Source organism: Ascaphus truei, chromosome 1 (genome assembly GCF_040206685.1).
Source record: "Ascaphus truei isolate aAscTru1 chromosome 1, aAscTru1.hap1, whole genome shotgun sequence".
In the NCBI taxonomy this organism is placed as follows: Eukaryota; Metazoa; Chordata; class Amphibia; order Anura; family Ascaphidae; genus Ascaphus; species Ascaphus truei.
Window position 1 is genome coordinate 533,802,531 of NC_134483.1, and position 20,625 is coordinate 533,823,155.

The window sequence follows — 20,625 nt, forward strand, 5'->3', positions numbered from 1 at the left end:
ACATACACTTGCTCCCATACACATACACATGCTCACATACACTTGCTCCCATACACATACACACATACACTTGCTCCCATACACATACACATGCTCCCATACACATACACTTGCTCCCATACACATACACACATACACATGCTCCCATACACATACACTTGCTCCCATACACATACACACATACACATGCTCCCATACACATACACTTGCTCCCATACACATACACACATACACTTGCTCCCATACACATACACACTTGCTCCACACACTTGCTCCCACACACACACACGGGGGGGGGGGGAAGGAAAGGCCACGACCAGCACCACCACCACGCTCCTCCCCCACCCACCCCCCGCTCGTGGGGGGGGGCAGGCCGACACCCCCCCCCCCCATACCTCACGCGGGCATATTGGAAGCTTTGGGGAGGCAGGGTGGGGGGGAGGCACGTGGCGAGGTATCCCCCAGGGGACAGTCAGCCCCGCAGTGGCCGCCACTACCCTGCTCCCCTCGCCGGCATGTCTTCACAGTGCGCGGCCAAGCAGCTTTGCAGACTGCTTCTTCCCCCCAGCCCGCGGCGGCATGAAGCTAGCTGGCGGGGAGGCGGCAGGGTAGGTGAGAGTCACGTGGTGAGGGCCGAGTCCCCCCCCGCACGCCAACCGGGCTGCCAGCAGTGGGGACCTCCCGCCCGGGGCAGCGATCGGTGGATCGAGGGGGAAGGGGACAGGAGCAGGGGACAGGAGGAGGGGAAGGGGACAGGAGCAGGGGACAGGCGGAGGGGAAGGGGACAGGAGCAGGGGACAGGAGCAGGGGACAGGAGGAGGGGAAGGGGACAAGAGCAGGAGAATGGAGGAGGGGAAGGGGACAGGAGGGGAAGGGGACAGGAGCAGGGGACTGGGACAGGAGGAGGGGACAGGAGAGCTGCCGCGGTGGGGAGTAGGGAGCCATGTAGGGACCAGGGGGGTAGCAGGGAAGGATCAGAGGGGCCGCAGCATGGCGTGTACTTACTCTTGATGTCCTGCCAGAAAGAATGGCCGCTCGTTGGGGGCGGGCTCATATAGAGCCTGGCCGCGCGCCCACAAATCCTGGGAGCGCGCGCCAAACAGCAGTCAGGTAGGGAGTTTTTTTTTTTTTTTTTTTTAAGCGCGAGCAGGGAAATTTCAGCGCGAACGGGGGAAATTTAAAAAAAAAACACGTGTGCTGCTTGGGCCAATGTTTACTCGCCTGGGGGTTAAATCCACCCGCCCCAGGCGAGTAAATGTATAGGATTGTCGAACACTGTATATATATATTATATTATATGTATATATGTATCGACACATAAATGAAAAAGTGAATTAGGCATTTGTGTGCACAGACACAGTATAACGAAGTTATACATTACTGTGACAAACAATGAGTGCAGATGTGCTTTGTGGTTATGCATGTTAACCCATTGTTTGTACAAAGATTCACACATACATTCAGCTTTGAACTATAGGGCAAAGATGTTGAATGCTTTGTAAGGTAGAAGGTTGCAGTGTGTGTTATTTGGAAGATCAGTACACATAATCCCTTCATGCAGGTCAAGTTGTGTATGTTTACTCATAATGATGTCATCCACGATAGCTGAGCCAATACATGTTTCCAAACACACACACACACACACACACACACACACACACACACACACACACACACACACACACACACACACACACACACACACACACACACACACACACACACACACACACACACACACACACACACACACACACACACACACACACACACACTCACACACACACACACACTCACACACACACACACACACACATATTAATTTTTGATTTTTTGTAGGACAACTAGATATAAATATGTATAGATAGATAGATAGATATAGAGAGAGAGACACGTATATACAGATATATATGTAGGTATGCTTATATTGGGAAGAAAGTATAAGTAGCAGCGGAAATATAGATAAGAACTATAACCTACGACACGCCTAGTACAGTAACATTTGTCACCTGGTGGAAATGGAGCCGAATAAATTCTGATATCTCTGTCCCCTGGCAAACCCTCCACAACGACAGGAAGAAATTTTTCCCGCATCTGCTCCTCCAATGGAGTTAAGATTAGAGCTTGTGCTGCCGGCCCACCTCCAGTGCCAGAAGCATGCTTCCGTTGTGCTTGGGTATTTTTCTTTAAGTTTGCCCTGATATCATCGAATCTCTTGCGACAATTCGTTCGGTCCCTGACATGATTCCCACACGCAGACACAGCCAATGTTATTTGCTCCCACATTTCATTTTTGGATGCTGAACTTGTCTGCCCTTTAAATACATACAAAATATATGACGTCAATTATTATTAGAAAAACGATCAGTTGCCTAAACTGCTACCTGTTCCAAGAGATACCAAACATGCTGGTTTAGGTGGAATATGTGTAGCACATGAGCATTTACATGTAAACATACAAATGTAAGGAAGCTTGCATGAATATTGTATGAACTTTGTCAAACTTTTTAGACTGATTGTTATGGTCGTTATAAAGCATGAAGGAATATGTGTGTAACAATTAACTTTAATTGATAGATATTATAGAATAATATTGTGATATTAAGACATCTCACATGACCTAGGATAACATGTCTTTGAACAATCAATGCAAAGATAGACTTACCTAGTAAATGGCCATACAGAGAGTCATAGTGCTCCAAAATCCCTGTGACAAGAACTCTGTTTTCCTCTTCATTGAACCGAGGATTACATGGCCGCTCCAGACGTTTCTTCCGAACACGAGCAGGCCCAGAGCTTGGCTGCTGCTGACTGGACTCTCCTTCTTCCAATTGAAGAGACTCCAAAAACGGGCCACCAGCAACCACCCCACCACCAGACACCCCAGCAGCACCAGCAACAGACACCCCACCAGCACCAGCAACAGACACCCCACCAGCACCAGCAACAGACACCCCAGCAGCACCAGCAACAGAGCCACCAGCAGCACTCGCACTCCCAGCAACACCAGTCGCACTCGCAGCAACAGCACTCCCCTGAATCCTACGTTCACTCAGACACGTACTCACACGACTACCAGTACCACTCACACCAGCATCACTCTTCCCACGCCTTGCGGCCATACCTCTAGCACTCACAAAGAACAGAAAAGAAATTTAAAGACAATCGCACTGAACACTTACAAAGTGAAAACAAGACAAAGATGTTAACAAAACAACAGAGGACAAACCTCTCCCAATACACAACAACTCTCTCAGTCAATATGAAATATGTAAATCGCCCAGCTCTGTGTGTCTCTCTCTCTCTCTCTCACTCCCAACAACACAGAGAATGAATAAAAATACACGCTGCCTTTAAATGGGCCGCTCAATCCAAAACATGCTTGCTTCGGCAGATTCAGCAAGAAGTTTCATTGGCGAACCTAACACCACCCCGTCATGCACGCCGATACACCTGTGTGTGATCGGCAAATCATCGGCAGAGTGGGAGCAAATGTTTTCGGCTTGATTCGGAAGGGATTCTGCACTTATTGCATACGGAGAGGGAAAATCGGCAGAATCATGCCGATAAGGTACACTTGCGATTGCACTTTTTCGGCGCTTACTGCATAGAGCCCATAGTCCCAGGATATTAGGCAGCTTTCTGTCCGATTTAGGTCAAAAAGTGCAGAAATAGTGGAGAATGATCCATCCCACAGCTTCATGTTTACTGGATCCAGTTTGGTGAGGACTTCGCGTGCTGCAGTGTCTGGAGGGACTGCATAGAATCTCTTGAGACGCTGTCGCCAACAACCAGTTAAGGACTGTGATAGTGACAGTATGGTATATCTGTAAACCGGGTTATATGTTTTGAGCTGGGAACCAGGTTAGTTGGCCAGTGACAATTTCAGAGGGATATACAATGTTTAGGTAGTCTCCTGTGAAGGAGTAGGCTTTACTTTTATGATTTTGTTTCTTCAAGTGACAGTGTGTCTGAGACATGGACTGTCACTTATATAAGAATAAACCGCTGAAGGTTAATGGCTGAGTGTCTCTACTGTGTGTACCACATATTATCCTCTTTTTTTCTTTAAAGTATCCCTAGAACACAGTGTCGGGAAGAGCCCAGACAGACGTAAGCGCTAGAAGAGCCCAGACAGACGTAAGCGCTAAGGAAGGGTGCAGTTTGTCACAGTATGTACTGTATGTAGGTATGTGTGTGTATGTACAGTATGTACAGTATGTATATGTATATCTTTATGTATATACTGTATCACCATTTATCTGCATAGCACTTCACAGCAGTAATATACGTGACATAATAATATAACACATAATGGGAATAAGCGCTTGAGACATAACTGTACCTTTAGGAAAAGGATTCGCTGTCCTGAAAAGCTTACAATCTAAATCACGCGAAAGGATGTGGGGATAAACTAACTATGCAGAAAACCACTGCTGTCCACTTTAGCTTATTTAAACATCCCTTTTACAATTCTTTCAATCATCGCACCATCTCCCCCTTCTCTCCCAGTAAGGACTGACATTAACCAGCAGCAACAATTAGATTAGTTACACACTGATGTAAACACAGATGTGCTCAGGCTCATTGTGCATATACTGGTGCAAATGGTTCATTAAAAAATGTCATATTAAATCAACTGAAAAACCAACAAAAACTAGAATTAAAATACGAAAATCATTTATTTCTGCAAGTCCCAATGACTTGCCAAATGAAATGACACTTAACAGCCTGTTGTGTGTCGCACCATTTTGAGAGGCTTGATCAGCGCTATATTAGCAGTCTCTGTATTTTTAGTGATTTCTCATATGGATGAACCAGCCCATGAATATTTTGAAATGAAAGATACGCAGTTTCATTGGCTGTGTTGGTTTGGTTGTAGGGAGCCGACGTTTTGCAGGAACTGTAGTGCCCTTCTACAGGGCCCGCACTTTCAGGGGCCCCACACTGAAATTCCTGGTAGAGAAGATAAAGGCCTGGGGCTGGGACCATAACTCTCTGAAACCTTTGAGTGAAACACACACACGCGCGTGACAGGATTGTATTATTTTCCTTTAAGGAAGAACCTGAATCATCTGCTCCCTCTCTCTCACTCTTTACTGAACCCACTGCCCTTCTCACTCCCTACTGCACCCACTGCCCCTCTCTCTCTTTTCTGCATCCACAGCCTCTCTGTCTCTCACTCTGCCCCTCTCTCTTGCACCCAGCTCTTCTTTCTCTCTTTCTCCCTCCAGCATCCACTCTCTCCACCTTTCTCTCTCCAGAACCCACTGCACACACTGCCCCTCTTTCTGCCTCCTGCACACACTGCCCCTCTCTCTGCCTCCTGCACTCACCTCCCCTCTATCTGCCTCCTGCACACACTGCCCCTCCCTATGCCTCCTGCACTCACTGCTCCTCTCTCTGCCTCCTGCACCCACTGCCCCTCTCTCTGCTTCCTGCACTCACTACTCCTCTCTCTCTGCCTCCTGCACAAACTGCCCCTCTCACTTCCTCCTGAACCCACTGCCCCTCTCTCTGCCTCCTGCACCCACTGCCCCTCTCTCTGCCTCCTGCACCCACTGCCCCTCTCTCTGCCTCCTGCACCCACTGCCCCCTGCACCCACTGCCCCTCTCCCTGCCTCCTGCACTCACTGCCCCCTCTCTGCCTCCTGCAACCACTGCCCCTCTCTCTGCCTCCTGCACTCACTGCCCCTCTCTCTGCCTCCTGCACCCACTGCCCCTCTCTCTGCCGCCTGCACCCACTGCCCCGCTCTCTGCCTCCTGCACCCACAGCCCCTCTTTCTGCCTCCTGCACCCACTATCCCTCTCTCTGCCTCCTGCAACCACTGCCCCTCTCTCTGCCTCATGCACCCAATGCCCCTCTCTCTGCCTCCTGCAACCACTGCCCCTCTCTCTGCCTCCTGGACCCACTGCCCCTCTCTCTGCCTCCTGCAACCACTGCCCCACTCTCTGCCTCCTGCACCCACTGCTCCTCTTTCTGCCTCCTGCACCCACTGTCCCTCTCTCTGCCTCCTGCACCCACTGCCCCTCTCTCTGCCTCCTGCACCCACTGCCTCTCTTTGCCTCCTGCACCCACTGCCCCTCTCTCTGCCTCCTGCACCCACTGCCCCTCTCTCTGCCTCCTGCACCCACTGCCCCTCTCTCTGCCTCCTGCACCCACTGCCCCTCTCTCTGCCTCCTGCACCCACTGCCCCTCTCTCTGCCTCCTACACCCACTGCCCCTCTCTCTGCCTCCTGCACCCACTGCCCCTCTCTCTGCCTCCTGCACCCACTGCCCCTCTCTCTGCCTCCTGCACCCACTGCCCCTCTCTCTGCCTCCTGCACCCACTGCCCCTCTCTCTGCCTCCTACACCCACTGCCCCTCTCTCTGCCTCCTGCACCCACTGCCCCTCTCTCTGCCTCCTGCACTCACTGCCCCTCTCTCTGCCTCCTACACCCACTGCCCCTCTCTCTGCCGCCTGCACCTACTGCCCGCTCTCTGCCTCCTGCACCCACAGCCCCTCTTTCTGCCTCCTGCACCCACTATCCCTCTCTCTGCCTCTTGCAACCACTGCCCCTCTCTCTGCCTCATGCACACAATGCCCCTCTCTCTGCCTCCTGCAACCACTGCCCCTCTCTCTTCCTCCTGCACCCACTGTCCCTCTCTCTGCCTCCTGCAACCACTGCCCCACTCTCTGCCTCCTGCACCCACTGCTCCTCTTTCTGCCTCCTGCACCCACTGTCCCTCTCTCTGCCTCCTGCAACTACTGTCCCTCTCTCTTCCTCCTGCACCCACTGCCCCTCTCTCTGCCTCCTGCACCCACTGCCTCTCTCTGCCTCCTGCACCCACTGCCCCTCTCTCTGCCTCCTGCACCCACTGCCCCTCTCTTAGCCTCCTGCACCCACTGCCCCTCTCTCTGCCTCCTGCACCCACTGCCCCTCTTTATGCCTCCTGCAACTCTCTCTGCCTCCTGCACCCACTGCCCCTCTCTCTGCTTCCTGCACCCACTGCTCCTCTTTCTGCTTCCTGCACCCACTGCCCCTCTCTCTGCCTCCTGCACTCACTGCCCCTCTCTCTGCCTCCTGCACCCACTGCCCCCTGCACCCACTGCCCCTCTCTCTGCCTCCTGCACCCACTGCCCCTCCCTCTGCCTCCTGCACCCACTGCCCCTCTCTCTGCCTCCTGCACCCACTGCCCCTCTCTCTGCCTCCTGCACCCACTGCCCCGCTCTCTGCCTCCTGCACCCATTGCCCCTCACTCTGCCTCCTGCACCCACTTCACCTTTCTGTTTCCTGCACCCACTGCCCCGCTCTCTGCCTCCTGCACCCACTGCCCCCCTCTCTGCCTCCTGCACCCACTGCCCCTCTCTCTGCCTCCTGCACCCACTGCCCCTCTCTCTGCCTCCTGCACCCACTGCCCCTCTCTATGGCATACACACAGATTTGGTTAAAACATTAAAATACATATCTATGAATTACAAACACAACAATGAATACATTAAATGGAAAATATAAAATTACAATATAGTAAATCTTGTTTTGTTTAAATATCTATCTATATCCCTGTGTATATATATTTAACCCCACAGGACAGATGGGCCGGTACTGTTACCCCAATATCACACAGGGTCTCGCATTTCCTAAAGACGGCCCAACAAAGGTTTCCAAGTTACTGTATCAAAAAGCTCATGTACTGAATCTAAGAACAACTCGCCTCGTACAATACAGCGATGAATGGATTTTTGGGTTCCAGAAAAATACCGGTATAATATCAAAATCACGGATAATATAATTAATGTACCGAGTACTAAATTCTTAGTAGGCAATTTAAGTAAATTATTTCTTATAATAATTTACCATTTTTATTTCAAGTGTAGAGATGTGCAAACCGCGTGCAAATTTGGAGAAAATTCACTTTCTTTTTTTTGCACACTTCCATGATTTGATCAAACTTTCAATTCCACCAAACATAAAGGAGGGTGAGAGAGGGGGGGTAGGGGGGAGAGAGTGGGGTAGGGGGAGAGAGATCCCCTTTCCTCTCTGTTAGGCTGGGATTATAGTACCTGCGTGCGATGGAGCGCTTAGCCGCGCGACACTCCTGCAGCCCCAGCGATCTGTGAACTTGGCTGCAGGATTTTGGGGAAGCGTGGCGGACGCGTCACGAAGCTGGTTTGCCCTCATTGGCTGAACCGCTCACGTGACGCGGACGGCACACGGCCGTGCTCGAAAAGACAGCATTTTTTACCATCGCGCTCTGCCGTGTGCGCCCGCACTAGATGCACTGTCATAGGGAGACAGGTAATTATCATTGGCGTGCGATAGCGTTCACTAGAATTCCAGCCTTACCCCTCTCTCCCCGCCTTTCCTACTTCCCTTTCTCAATTCTCCCTCTCTCCCTCCCTTTCCCTCCACTCACTTTCCCTCCCATTCCCACCCTCCGCTGTAAATCTTTAAATTACCATTTATTTTCTTCCCATTTCCCCTGGATAATAAAGGCATCGTAATTACATGGTAGGAGGTTTTTTTTCCTACTATAACTCAATTGGTTTTGGATTTGTAAATTATTCTTGAAAAAAACTCAAAATAAGCTGTAAAATGTAAAAAAAAAAAAATTAAAAAAATGCAAACGTTTGTGTATAAGTTTACGAGTTTTTAGTTCGCAAACCCAAAAGTTCAGCCAGTTAATTAAGAAAAAATAAGTCATGCATTTTCCGTTCATGAACCCAAACATTTGCCCTACCGTATTTCCTCGATTCTAGGACGCACTTTTTTTCCTATTTTCACATTGCTAAAATAGCTCTGCGTTTTTGAATCGATGTATTAAAAAAAAAAATCAGCTAGGGGGCGCTGCTGCAGATGCCGGCAGGGATATTCACAATGTGCATGAAAAGCACATGGCTGCGATCACCCCCCCCCCCCTTCCCTTCCCATGAGGTGCACAGGGATCGGAAATGCCTGCCAGGGCACATCAACATAGCCCCCCCCCCCTTCCTGAATCCCTGTGTGAAATGCAGGAAGTGCAGAGGTAGCTGTGTCTCTCTGTGTGTCTCTGGATGTGTTTCTGTATGTGTTTGTCTCTGTGTGTGTATATGTGTTTGTCACTCTATGTCTGTGTGTGTCTCTCTGTCTGTCTGTGTGTGTCTCTGTATGTGTTTGTGTGTGTGTGTGTGTGTCTCTCTCTCTCTCTCTCTCTCTCTCTCTGCGTCACTCTGTGTCTCTCTCTGTCTTAGTGTGTGTGGTGTGTGTTTCTCTCTGTCTCTCTGCTATCAAAAGCAAGTTAGGAGATTGTTAGAACATGTTCTTTTTACTTTAAGGAAAGCAATGAGTACAGGAATAAAAAGGTAGCAAACAAACAATAATAAGCCCTCTAAAAAGCGCTGACCTACAGAAAAATAAATTAGTGATAACTATGATAACAAATTAAAGTGAATAACCCTAAAGTGATCAAAAATTAATCAAAAATTGATCAAAAGATAAAAGCAGCCTAAGGAACAAAAAATCAACAGACTATTCCAAATCTGTATAAACCAAATAAACATACAAATAAATTGTCCCAGGCGCTGTGAATATAGTCCAATGAACCCAAATACCGTGAACCAATTGGGCAGTCTTTAGTATAGGCTTCCTATGCCAGATAGATGATCTTGATAGCTGTTGGACAGGCAGGGGTGTTGTCTGATAAGATATGCTGATGTCTCTGAAATCATAGAAAAAAACAGCAGAGCACGCACATAGCGTGGTTTGTTTTTTCAATCACCCCCCCTGCCTAGAACCCTGAAATCCTACTTACAGGATGAGGGGCTCTCAGGTACAGTTGAGAGAATCTGTGCCTCACGTCTCTGTTCCTCAGAACGTCTCACGGATCCACATGGTCTGGTCTGCAGGGGTCCCCTCACTCAGCGATGGTAGTCCCTCTGGGACTGGGGAAGTGAGTTAGCCCTTAAACAGGGACAGGCTGTTTGTTTATTTGTGTATGCTGCACTTTGTTAAAAGGGACAGGCTAAATAAAGCCATGTTTTAATTTCCCCAAAACGGTCTCCCTGTGTGTACCTCTGCACATGTCTGTTACAAGCCTGTTCATTTACAGTCCAGAAGGGATGATAACAGTTACAGATGTTACCTAGGAAGACATCTAAACTAAGATATGGTACAATATACTGTACTTAATACAATATACATGTAGTGTTTATTAATGTATTTTCTGTGCATTATTTGGTACAATGGCTACTTCAGTTAACCCCATCACTAAAAGGCTCCATTAGCCCCTGAGGAAGTGACAACTCGTCACGAAACGCGTAGGGAGGAGGAGCCTAGTGAATTGAACTGCCCGGGCACCTGTAGTTCCTGGTGTGAGGAGAGTTCCGGTCTGCCCCACTGCTGACGTCACTCCGATTTCCGGAATCGAGTGCAGCGCGCGGCGACCTTCCCCTTGGCAGCATTAGGAGCTACACAGGCTGCGGACGGCATTGTGAGCGGAGCTCGCCAACTTTCCACATTGTAAGTGTGATTTTATTGTTGTTGTATGTCAATAAATACCTTGTACGTTATCACACTAGTACATTTCCATATCTTCCCCGTCTCAACCCCCCCCCCCACACACGCATTCATCTGTGGGAGCGTTGGAGTAAACCATCTCTACTACTACCATCGCTGAGTGAGGGGACCCCTGCAGACCAGACCACGTGGATCCGTGAGACGTTCTGAGGAACAGAGACGTGAGGCACAGATTCTCTCAACTGTACCTGAGAGCCCCTCATCCTGTAAGTAGGATTTCAGGGTTCTAGGCAGGGGGGTGATTGAAAAAACAAACCACGCTATGTGCGTGCTCTGCTGTTTTTTTCTATGATTTCAGAGACATCAGCATATCTTATCAGACAACACCCCTGCCTGTCCAACAACTATCAAGATCATCTATCTGGCATAGGAAGCCTATACTAAAGACTGCCCAATTGGTTCACGGTATTTGGGTTCATTGGACTATATTCACAGCGCCTGGGACAATTTATTTGTATGTTTATTAGGAATAAAAAGGTACTTGGTAACATCATAAAAAGCGGCCACTAAATGTAAAAAGCTAAAATCCCCCCCACACTGCCCCTACCATATCTGTCTCTCTCTGGTCTGTGTGTTCTCCTCCCCCCCCCCATTTACTCCCCCCCCATTAACTCCTCCCTCCCCCAATTTCCCCCCCCCCATTTTCTCCTCCCCCCCATTTTCTCCCCCCCCCCATTCTTCCCCCCCATTCTCTTTCCTCCCCCCCATTCTCTTTCCTCCCCCCCTTCCCTCCCATTCTCTTCCCCCCCTTCCCTCCCATTCTCTCTCCCCCCATTCTGCCTGTCGCTCCCCATTCTGTGTCTGCCTCTCTCTCCCCATTAGTTATTGAAGTGTCATGTGACCCTGCTAGTTAAAAAAATAAACAAAAAAATTCTGCACATTTAATACAGTGAGATTTTTTTTTCCCCAATTTTTTTTATTAAATCAAGGGTGCGTCTTAGAATTGATGGCGTCTTACAATCGAGGCAATAGGGTATTTATAAATAAACAGCAAGAAAATCCCAAATCCCAAAATGAGCCCTTCTTGTATTATACTCGTATTAGACAATGTGTCCCAGAGGTCGATGAGGACATCCGAACAAACACTAACATTGGCAAAGTTTGGGCTTCATAACTTCAACCTGGTAGAAGGATAGCGTTTTACTTAAGGAGATTTTGCTAACCTATTAGGTAAAATCATCTGAATATTAAAAGGATAACAATGATTTTAGGATGCATATGCTTTAACACTCAATAACCTATTGTAGATTTAACCATCAAATACCGTAAGTACCTTTACTTGGTGAGATTAACCGTTCAGCCTTGTGACTGCCAGGCAGCAATAGAACATATATATTGTGAGCACACACACTTTGTGTGTTGAAGACATTTCACTGTCTCAGTCCTACATACATACAACACTTCACTGCTAATGGACGGCGACCTTTGATCCCAATTTGCCATGCAGAAAAGAGAGATAGGAAATTGATTATTGGTTTTCTAAGGCGGGACGAGCACACGACAAAGGAGCGATTATTTTATACAGGGAAGTGTATTCCACAAGTGTTCATTGGGCGTCCAACCAAGTGACACTGTGTTGTAAAATTAACCCACCCCAAAAATAAGAGACTCAAAAACGCTATACTTAATCTTAGTGCCAGAAGGGCTGGATTGCACTGGAATGTTCTCTATCAATAAAGAATTAAAATGCTCCCCTTTGCTTCTCACCTGAACTAAATCATTATTTAGCTCTATCTTTTACAGTGGCCTTTATTTTTACTGTTTCTGTATCATCCCTGGACATTTTACTGTTTCTTGCAAGCAGCAATGCTGTTTGAAATAGGAATAGGGATAGGAATAATGGTATCCCCTTTTCATTATCTGACAGAGGGACCAGAATGCTTTGCAGGTCTCTCGGATAGCGGCAGTGTTAAGCTTTGATATGTTTTGGCACAGGGGTGGCCAAATCCAGTCCTCAAGGGCCACCAACAGGTCAGGTTTTAAGGATATCCCTGCTTCAGCACGGACTGAGACACTGATTGAGCCACCTGTGCTGAAGCTGGGACTGATTGAGCCACCTGAGGGGCAGGTGATATCCTTAAAACCTGACCCGTTGGTGGCCTTTGAGGACTGCAGTTGGCCACCCTTGAGTTGGCACATGTGGCACTCAGTTTAGTTGGTTTGCTCATCACTTTTTCTTTTCACTTACACCCTGTAACGTTGCACTACTGTATGTACCGGCAGACTGCAGTCTGTTCACGTTTTTATTTTCTATCTGGCAAATATGCCCTCATAGCTTTATTTATTTAAAACATGTTTTACCAGGAAATAATACATTGAGGGTTCTCTCGTTATCAAGTACAATATGTCCTGGGCACTGAGTTATGATGACAATACATAGTTATATTACATGAACAGGGTTATACATTATATTTAAAGACATTGCATGAATCGTAAAAGATAATATATGTTACTAGCTTTTGTGCCCAGGGTATGTAATATTGAATACACGTCCCCGCCACCCCTCCCCCCCCCTTGCTGCCGGCACATCTCCCCGCTCTCCCCCCCCCCTTTGGTACATCTCCCCCCGCTGCCGGCACAAGTCCCCGTCCCCCGCCCCGCTGGTACATCTCTCCCCGCTAGCTGGCACATTTCCCCCCGCTAGCTGTCACATCTCCCCCTTCCCCCCCTCCCCGCCGCTGGCACATCTCCCCCGCACATCTCACATCACACACACAGAGACACAGAGGCACACACACACAGCTTCGACCCAGGCAAGGACACACCCCCTCCCTTAGTAGCCACTCCCCCTGCCCCCTGCTCCTGCTCTAACAGATTTGCTGGACAGCCGAGGGAAACTTAGAATGTCCATAATTTGGGAGGTGAGTCACATTGGAAGCTCAAAATAGTTGCGTTGACCTACAAATCCGCAGCACAATGTACAGTGAAAGTTTTGTTGTGCTACGTGGTGTCGTTTCTGAGATTTCGATGCTTCGGACATACTGTACAAACAAACAAACAGACGGAATCCAACTTACAATTATAGTATAGATAGGCGTATGTAACAGCTGCAGACCAGATTAAAATGTGAAACAGTTTAATTTTGAAAGAACTTAGACCGGTGGCCACTTTGAGGGTCTTCAGTAAATTGTTCAAGGTGTGAGGTGCACGGTAAGAAAAGGAGGTGCGGCCGGTTACTTTGTTCAAACTTGGCAAGGTGAACAGTCCTTTGGAGTCAGATCTCAGGAGATAAGTGCTGTGTGGAGTAGGGGTGAGGAGGTTGTTCAGATAGGCGGGTAGCTTGCTCAGAAAGTAGCTCTGCTATTTTCCAAATATTAATATGCCTTTGTACAGTATGTTCCTAGGGGGCTATCTGGAGTGAGTCAAAGAGTGGAGACATCTGTGCACAGATAGCACATAGGAGGTTAATGCATTTCAGAGCAGGTCTCCAATCAACAATGCCAATGGGAATAACAGAAAATACATACATTATTTGTGAGCAAGGCTGAAATTGGCAATTTGCAAAATCTGCACATTTAGCAAACGATGGCAGAAAACTTTTACCACTATTAAGATGAATTGCAGGTGATAGACGAGAAAATTGATTGTAATATTGTTATTGTTGGAGGAACACAGGGATTTGGGGGAGGGAGGTTTTAATCAGGGGTGAAAAAGAATTCAAAATCCAGTGCAGGAGTGGAGTAATGGCAAGTGAACAATGCATGAACTTACATGCAAGTGAATGGAAATGCAGGATGTGCTGTGCCTCTCATTGTATCGAGTGGATGGGGTAGTGGAAAAACTGTATTAAGATGTTACCCGGGTGGTAAATGCACACTCTACCATCCTGATGAAGGCCATAAGGCATGGCCATAATGTAGCCCAATGGTGCTAAACTCCAGTTCTCAAGACCCCACCAGGTCAGGTTTTAATGATATCCCTGCTTCAGCACAGGCAGCTGAATCATACTTTCGACTGAGCCTCTGATTGAGTCACCTGTGCTGAAGCTAAGATATCCTTAAAACCTGACCTGTTGGGGGGACTTGAGGACTGGAGTTGAGCAGCGTTGACGAAGCCAATTCTTTAGTAATTTCAGCGTTGAGTACTTTTGGTTTGTATTACTGTGTTCCTGCTAAAATTGTGTGTGTGTTTTATTTTTGTTGTTGGCAGAAATGCTGGGGATACAGTAAATGTAAAATATCGCCCAGCCTTTTTCTGTCTTTCCGACCCTGAATTGAGTGGATTTTTTTTTAGATTGATTTTTAAAAAAATAAATTCTTTTCTTTTAGGTCTTTTTTTGGTGTTTAGGGGGAAATCTGTCTAATTGGATAGCAAACTGTAGATTACTTGGCATTTGATATCAATGTAATATCAATGTAATATCTGCAGTATCTGACATTAATTGTTATAAACCAGTGTCCTGCAAATAAAAATCACTTTTTCAGAAGTTGAAGTTGATGCGCTACCTGAGGAAGAGGAGGTTCCACTAAAAGTCATATCCCAAAAAGATGAACATCATACATTATTTTTTTTAATAAAAACCTAGTGTATTTGTTCACTGTAAGGACATTAATAGTCTACATCTACAATAAATTCAACCCAATAAATGTATCACTGCCATCAGGTCACTTTGGTCCTAGGTGGAAAATTAGGGTTGCGAGGTGTCCAGTATTGAATCGGACTCTTGCTAGGGGGCTGGGCAGCTTCCAACATCTTGACTGGCTGCATTACCCAGCAGCGGCCAATCAGGAGGAGCTGTCAGGAGCCTGGAGGTGGGGCCAAGGAGAGGAGGAAACAGCATTGAGCGGAGAGAGGGGATTCTGTTTCTTTGTGTGTGTGTTTCACGAGCGCATCGCAAGATTTCACCATTGTGTCCAGTATTTTTGGAGAAGCCACCTGGCAACCCTAGGTGGAACTGCACCATGAACAATAACCCTATTATTCCAACACTAATTCCTACGGGTTTACTGATGAACGAATTCTGCATGTGCTTCTGACAAGACTTTGCAGTGTTCTCTCCGCAAACCCTAAACTCTGAATATCTGCTACATTTCTGAATGTTCTAAAAGCCAAACTTAGAATCCACAGTCACAATACAAGACATATATCCTACACATTGAAAGGTAGATAGGCAAATGCAAACATCATACTCACTGCTACTCTAAAGCAAAAATGTAAAATCCATGCCCCGAATGCCATCGACCCATCATTAAAACGCGCTTTGATGGAACAGAGTTCCCCAAACTGCATAAATCAAAGCACGATGCAGTGTATAAATAATACCTCTATTTTTCGATCCGTAACGGCTAATAATAATGTGTGAAAAAGCAGGTCATGTAATATTTATCAACCATCAGCTATGAGCCTGGCAGAAGTAAACCGACACAGGCTTTCGGGTGGTCAAATACTTTGAGCAATCATAGTGACTAATCCCAAAGCGAAGGTCAGAGAAAGGGGCAGAGGTCACGTTCCGGTCTATTCACTTTTTCATGGGTGTGCAGATGTTAAGGGTAAAAAGTCAAGCCATAAATCCGGATTGATTGGGCATGCCACCTACTGTAACACAGCACAGACACAGGATGTAGGATAATACAAAGACCAGTCCTATAACACCTATAATGCCTATAATGCTATAATACCTGATATTGAATTAGCCAAGATGTGACCACACTGCTAGAAATTCTACACGGTTTTCCACTCTGTTCAATACTTTTAACCCGTTGGCAGCCAAAGGCTTAAACAGAATACAGTATATGATTGCAGCATCCCGTAACATAATCATGAAACGTGCTCGCTCTTGCACGCAACGATGGCCACCGAATCAATATTATACTTTAAATAAACATACCTTTTATTAGCTAAACAGAGACGCACGGGGGTATCCAGGAAACAATGTATGTCTTTCAGATTGAGCGGGCAATGTATACAGTACATTTAACCAGAATAAATGCTCTTGGGTAAGGAGATCATTGTAATTACTGATCAAACACAAGGGGGGGGGGGGGAAGCAAGATTTAAAAAAAAAAAAATGTTTTTATTATTTAAAAAATAAATTACCTCGTTGGTAGAATTGAAAAAACACTGGGCTACAGGACTAATTCATTGTTATTATTGTTTAATGTGAAGTGAAGATGCATCTTCTGGTGTTCAGAGCAGTCACAATGTGAAATAAATTAACTAGTTCCAGTGAGATCACGGTTTCAGTACTAGTTAGGTATTTGCAAGAGAACATGGTTGCTGTACAAATAACTGTTTCAGCGTGTGATTATTTCTGAGACACAATTCTGCGCGACCTTCTGAATTTATCACCCACATCCCGTGTTTTATTTTCTTGAAAGTAACATTTCAACTCACAATGTACACTTTATTTCAAACTTTTCAGCTTTCTGGCAGCGTTTAGTTGGTTGCACAGCCTTTCAAGATTTTTTTTTTTTTTTTGTCCTTATTTACCCAAAACTTAAATCCACCTGTGGTTATATCGGCTTTCATGCCTAAATCCCATCAAATATGGCATTAACATTATCTAGAATCCCATTAGCAAATTCCCCATTCATTCTAGGTGTAAGCTATTATGCAACAACTTAATCTCCCCAAATATGTAAAGTTACTGTGAATAAATCCATTCAAATATGCACTGTAATAAGGTACATTAATACAAAAGGCAAATAGCTCCTTCAATGGATTTGCAAACAACACACTTGAAATAAATGTTGCAGGCGTCACTTTAAACTGAGATTCCAGTTTTATTAAAATGAATCAGGAGGGAGCTGTGTACAATTAAAATGCTGTGGGTATGTTGTAATAGCCCTTTTAATACGTTCTGTATGAACCATGAGGTATACTAGGGAAATATAGCTGTACAATATAGTGTACATTTAGCAATGTGTTGGTTGACTAATCTCATGTAGTGAAAATGATTAGACAGCAATCTAGATAGAACAGGGGTGCAGATAAGGAGAAGGGGAAGAGATGATGAGACAGAGACCGGTAGGTATTAGGGGGCAGGAAACCTAGACGGACACACAAGGGGGTTCAGGATCTGACTGATTCAAGTTAGAGGCAAAGGACATAGAAACAGGGGGGGGGGGGGTGAAAGATGGCATGTTTACGTACCCCAAAAAAGAAGAAGAGGTAGGAATGAGAAACAAATAATATTAAAATAAAGACAGCAGACAGAAATGCTATGCATCAGACAGCTGGGAGGAAAGAAATCCAGTGTCAATTAGGGAGGAAAGGGCATTTAAAAAGGGGGGGGGGGAAATGATTTTCAAAGGAAGGATTGACAGGGGAGTTAATCACAGGAGGGAAAGAGAGGAGAGAGGAGAGAGAGAGAGAGAGAGAGAGAGAGAGAGAGGAGAGGGAGAGAGAGAGAGAGAGAGAGAGAGGAGAGAGAGAGAGAGAGAGAGAGAGGGGAGAGAGAGAGAGAGAGAGAGAGAGAGAGAGAGAGAGAGAGAGAGAGAGAGAGAGAGAGAGAGAGAGAGAGAGAGAGAGAGAGAGAGAGAGAGAGAGAGAGAGAGAGAGAGAGAGAGAGAGAGAGAGAGAGAGAGAGAGAGAGAGAGAGAGAGAGAATATTATAGGGACCACCAGAGAGAGGATTATAGGGACCACCAGAGAGGAAACACGTACTGTAAAGAGAGAGATAAGAAGTGGGAGAGAGAGAGTGTGTGCTGATAAAGTAAAGGCAGAGAGGGGAAGGAGTGAGAATAGAAACGTGAGCAAGAGATGGGAAAGGATGCAATGTAAATGTTTGCAGAATATATTACAAGCAATCAGTGGAGATAAAGACGGGGGCACAGAGATGTCCCTCTGTGTGTTTGTCAGCCTGATAACACGTATTTGTAGAACTTGGTAATATTGCTGAGGTTAATAAGCGACAGAAACCCCAAACGTTTCACATTCCTCCACCTGAGAGCTTGTGTGCAACTGCCACCAACTAACTACAGTACATGATTGCACCCAATCTGGAACACATACATTAGGATCACTAATACATACACTAGGAACACATACATTAGGATCACTAATACATACATTAGGAACACATACATTAGGAACACATGCATTAGGATCGCTTACTCCAGCAAACAGAAAGCATTCACTGAGCTGCAGTAGTAACTATTTACAATGATATAGATACCTCCAACCTTGCACACATGTACCTGTAAATACACACGTGCTGTATACATGGACATGTAGAGTATGTATACACAGTACATATGTATGGGTATATATTATATATATATATATATATATATATATACACACCCAATTTTTGTCTATATTTATAGCATACAATAAACAACCAACCTACATCTACTGTATCTCAATATCTCAAACACAAATACGTGTATAACGAAATATATATACAGTGTGTGTGTGTGTGTGTGTGTGTGTGTGTGTGTGTGTATATATATATATATATATATATATATATTATATACATATATATATACACTTATCGTGTATATACACATCGTGTGTGTGTGTGTGTGTGTATGTATGTATGTATGTATGTATGTATGTATGTATATATATATATATATATGCTATCATTATTATAACTGAATCAATATTTATTGCTCTATACAATACATATAGGGACACGCTCAGCCTCTATACCGTATATGTGTGTGGCTCTGATTGCTCTGCACATGATTACACACAGCACACTCTCCTCCTGCAATAAATAGTCCAAGTACAAGGACTGGAAGAAGTGAACGGTAACTTACCAAAGATGACGAGCAGCAGCAGCAGCAGCCCCCACCCAGACACCCTGACCGTGCTCATGGTGGATAAATCCCCGGACCCTCAGTGACTGAGACCTGCAGCTGGGAGGTTTAGCTCCTGGCTTTGGCTCTGGCCCCTGTTTCTGCAGGTGTTTAACTCACTCTCTGCCCGGATCAGCCTTGCACCTTTTGTAAAACACATCCCCCTTTGGATCCAAGCGTGGAGCCTCCAAACCCTGCGAGCATCTTCCAGGCGATCTGCTGCTGGTGACAAGTTTGATTACATCCCCCTCCTGCAAACTTCAGCCACAAATAATGGGAAAGGGTTTTTTGGGGGGGGGGGGGGGGGGTGTTGTTGTATTTCTCTTTCTGGAAACTTTAAAGAGATCACAGGGTGTGTGTGTATGGGGGAGACGATCCTGGGAGGTCTGCAGGAGTTTAAATCCAATGAGATCCAGTAAATGATGCCTTTGTTTTGTTGGTGCTGCTGCTGACAGTCAGATCCTTGGTTGGGTGCTGCTGTACAGTGGGTGCCTGGGATGCTGTCTCCTGCATCAGTCTACACCATGCACTGCCTGCTTTAGGTGGGTACATGGGAGATTGTCTCCTGCATGCCCTCAGTCTTCTGCACCATGCACTGCCTGCTTTAGGTCTGTGGCTTTGCTTTTAGCTGTTGATCAGTGCTGGTCTCTGCTGCTTGTCACAGGCTCACAGCGCAGAGCATGGGAGTCTCTTAAAGGGACAAAGACAGTCATAAATCCTCAGGAGTAGTGTACCTATCCAGCACCAATCCCTCCCTCAGTGCAAAAAAATAAATAAAAAATACATGTACATTGCAATGTCAATGGGGAGATGTGTTGATCAGCACTGCCTGTCAATCACACAACGAGGTCTGCATCAAGGCTGACTGTGCAAGGGAAAAGATGCATGTACAAGGCTGGGCAGTGGAATCAGTCACTGGACCCACTCATATAAAGTGGCAGAAAACTGCCAATCACTTTCCCAGGAACAACAATGTCTCATCCCTACCTCTGTCCAACAATAATGTAATGCTGTACAAGTTGGGAGATGTGTGCTTATCCCCATTGGATGTTTTACAGAGGTCATTCTGGAGTGATTTGCATGGAAAATTGATTATCTTCAAAGGCTTTTGGGGAGGGGAACTCTATCTATTTGCCCTGTCCCTGGCAGAAGTGCTCAGAAATGAATGTCAGCCCAGCAGTCACATGGGGATGGTGATGTCTGCATGAGACGTCTGGCATTTTGCAGCCATAAAAGATGCCATTGTACTTTGGTTGGCGATAAAGAAGATGGGCAGGGTACTGAGCCAAAAACCCTAAGAAAAAGTACGAGGACGGTTTAGAGAGTGATAGAGGAGCAGCAC

The 20,625-nt window shown here is 46.2% G+C and overlaps 1 protein-coding gene across 1 annotated transcript in view; it reads right to left on the reverse strand.

Annotated features, from left to right (window-relative positions):
• The window catches only part of GFRA4 (GDNF family receptor alpha 4), a 470,610-nt gene extending 450,398 nt beyond the window's left edge, over window positions 1-20,212 (reverse strand). Inside the window, exon 1 of the mRNA XM_075572672.1 lies at window positions 19,245-20,212. Within this exon, the coding sequence (XP_075428787.1) occupies window positions 19,245-19,302 (58 nt within the window). The 5' untranslated portion in view covers window positions 19,303-20,212. The remainder of the gene's footprint in view (window positions 1-19,244) is intronic.
• Between the last annotated feature and the right edge of the window lie 413 nt (window positions 20,213-20,625).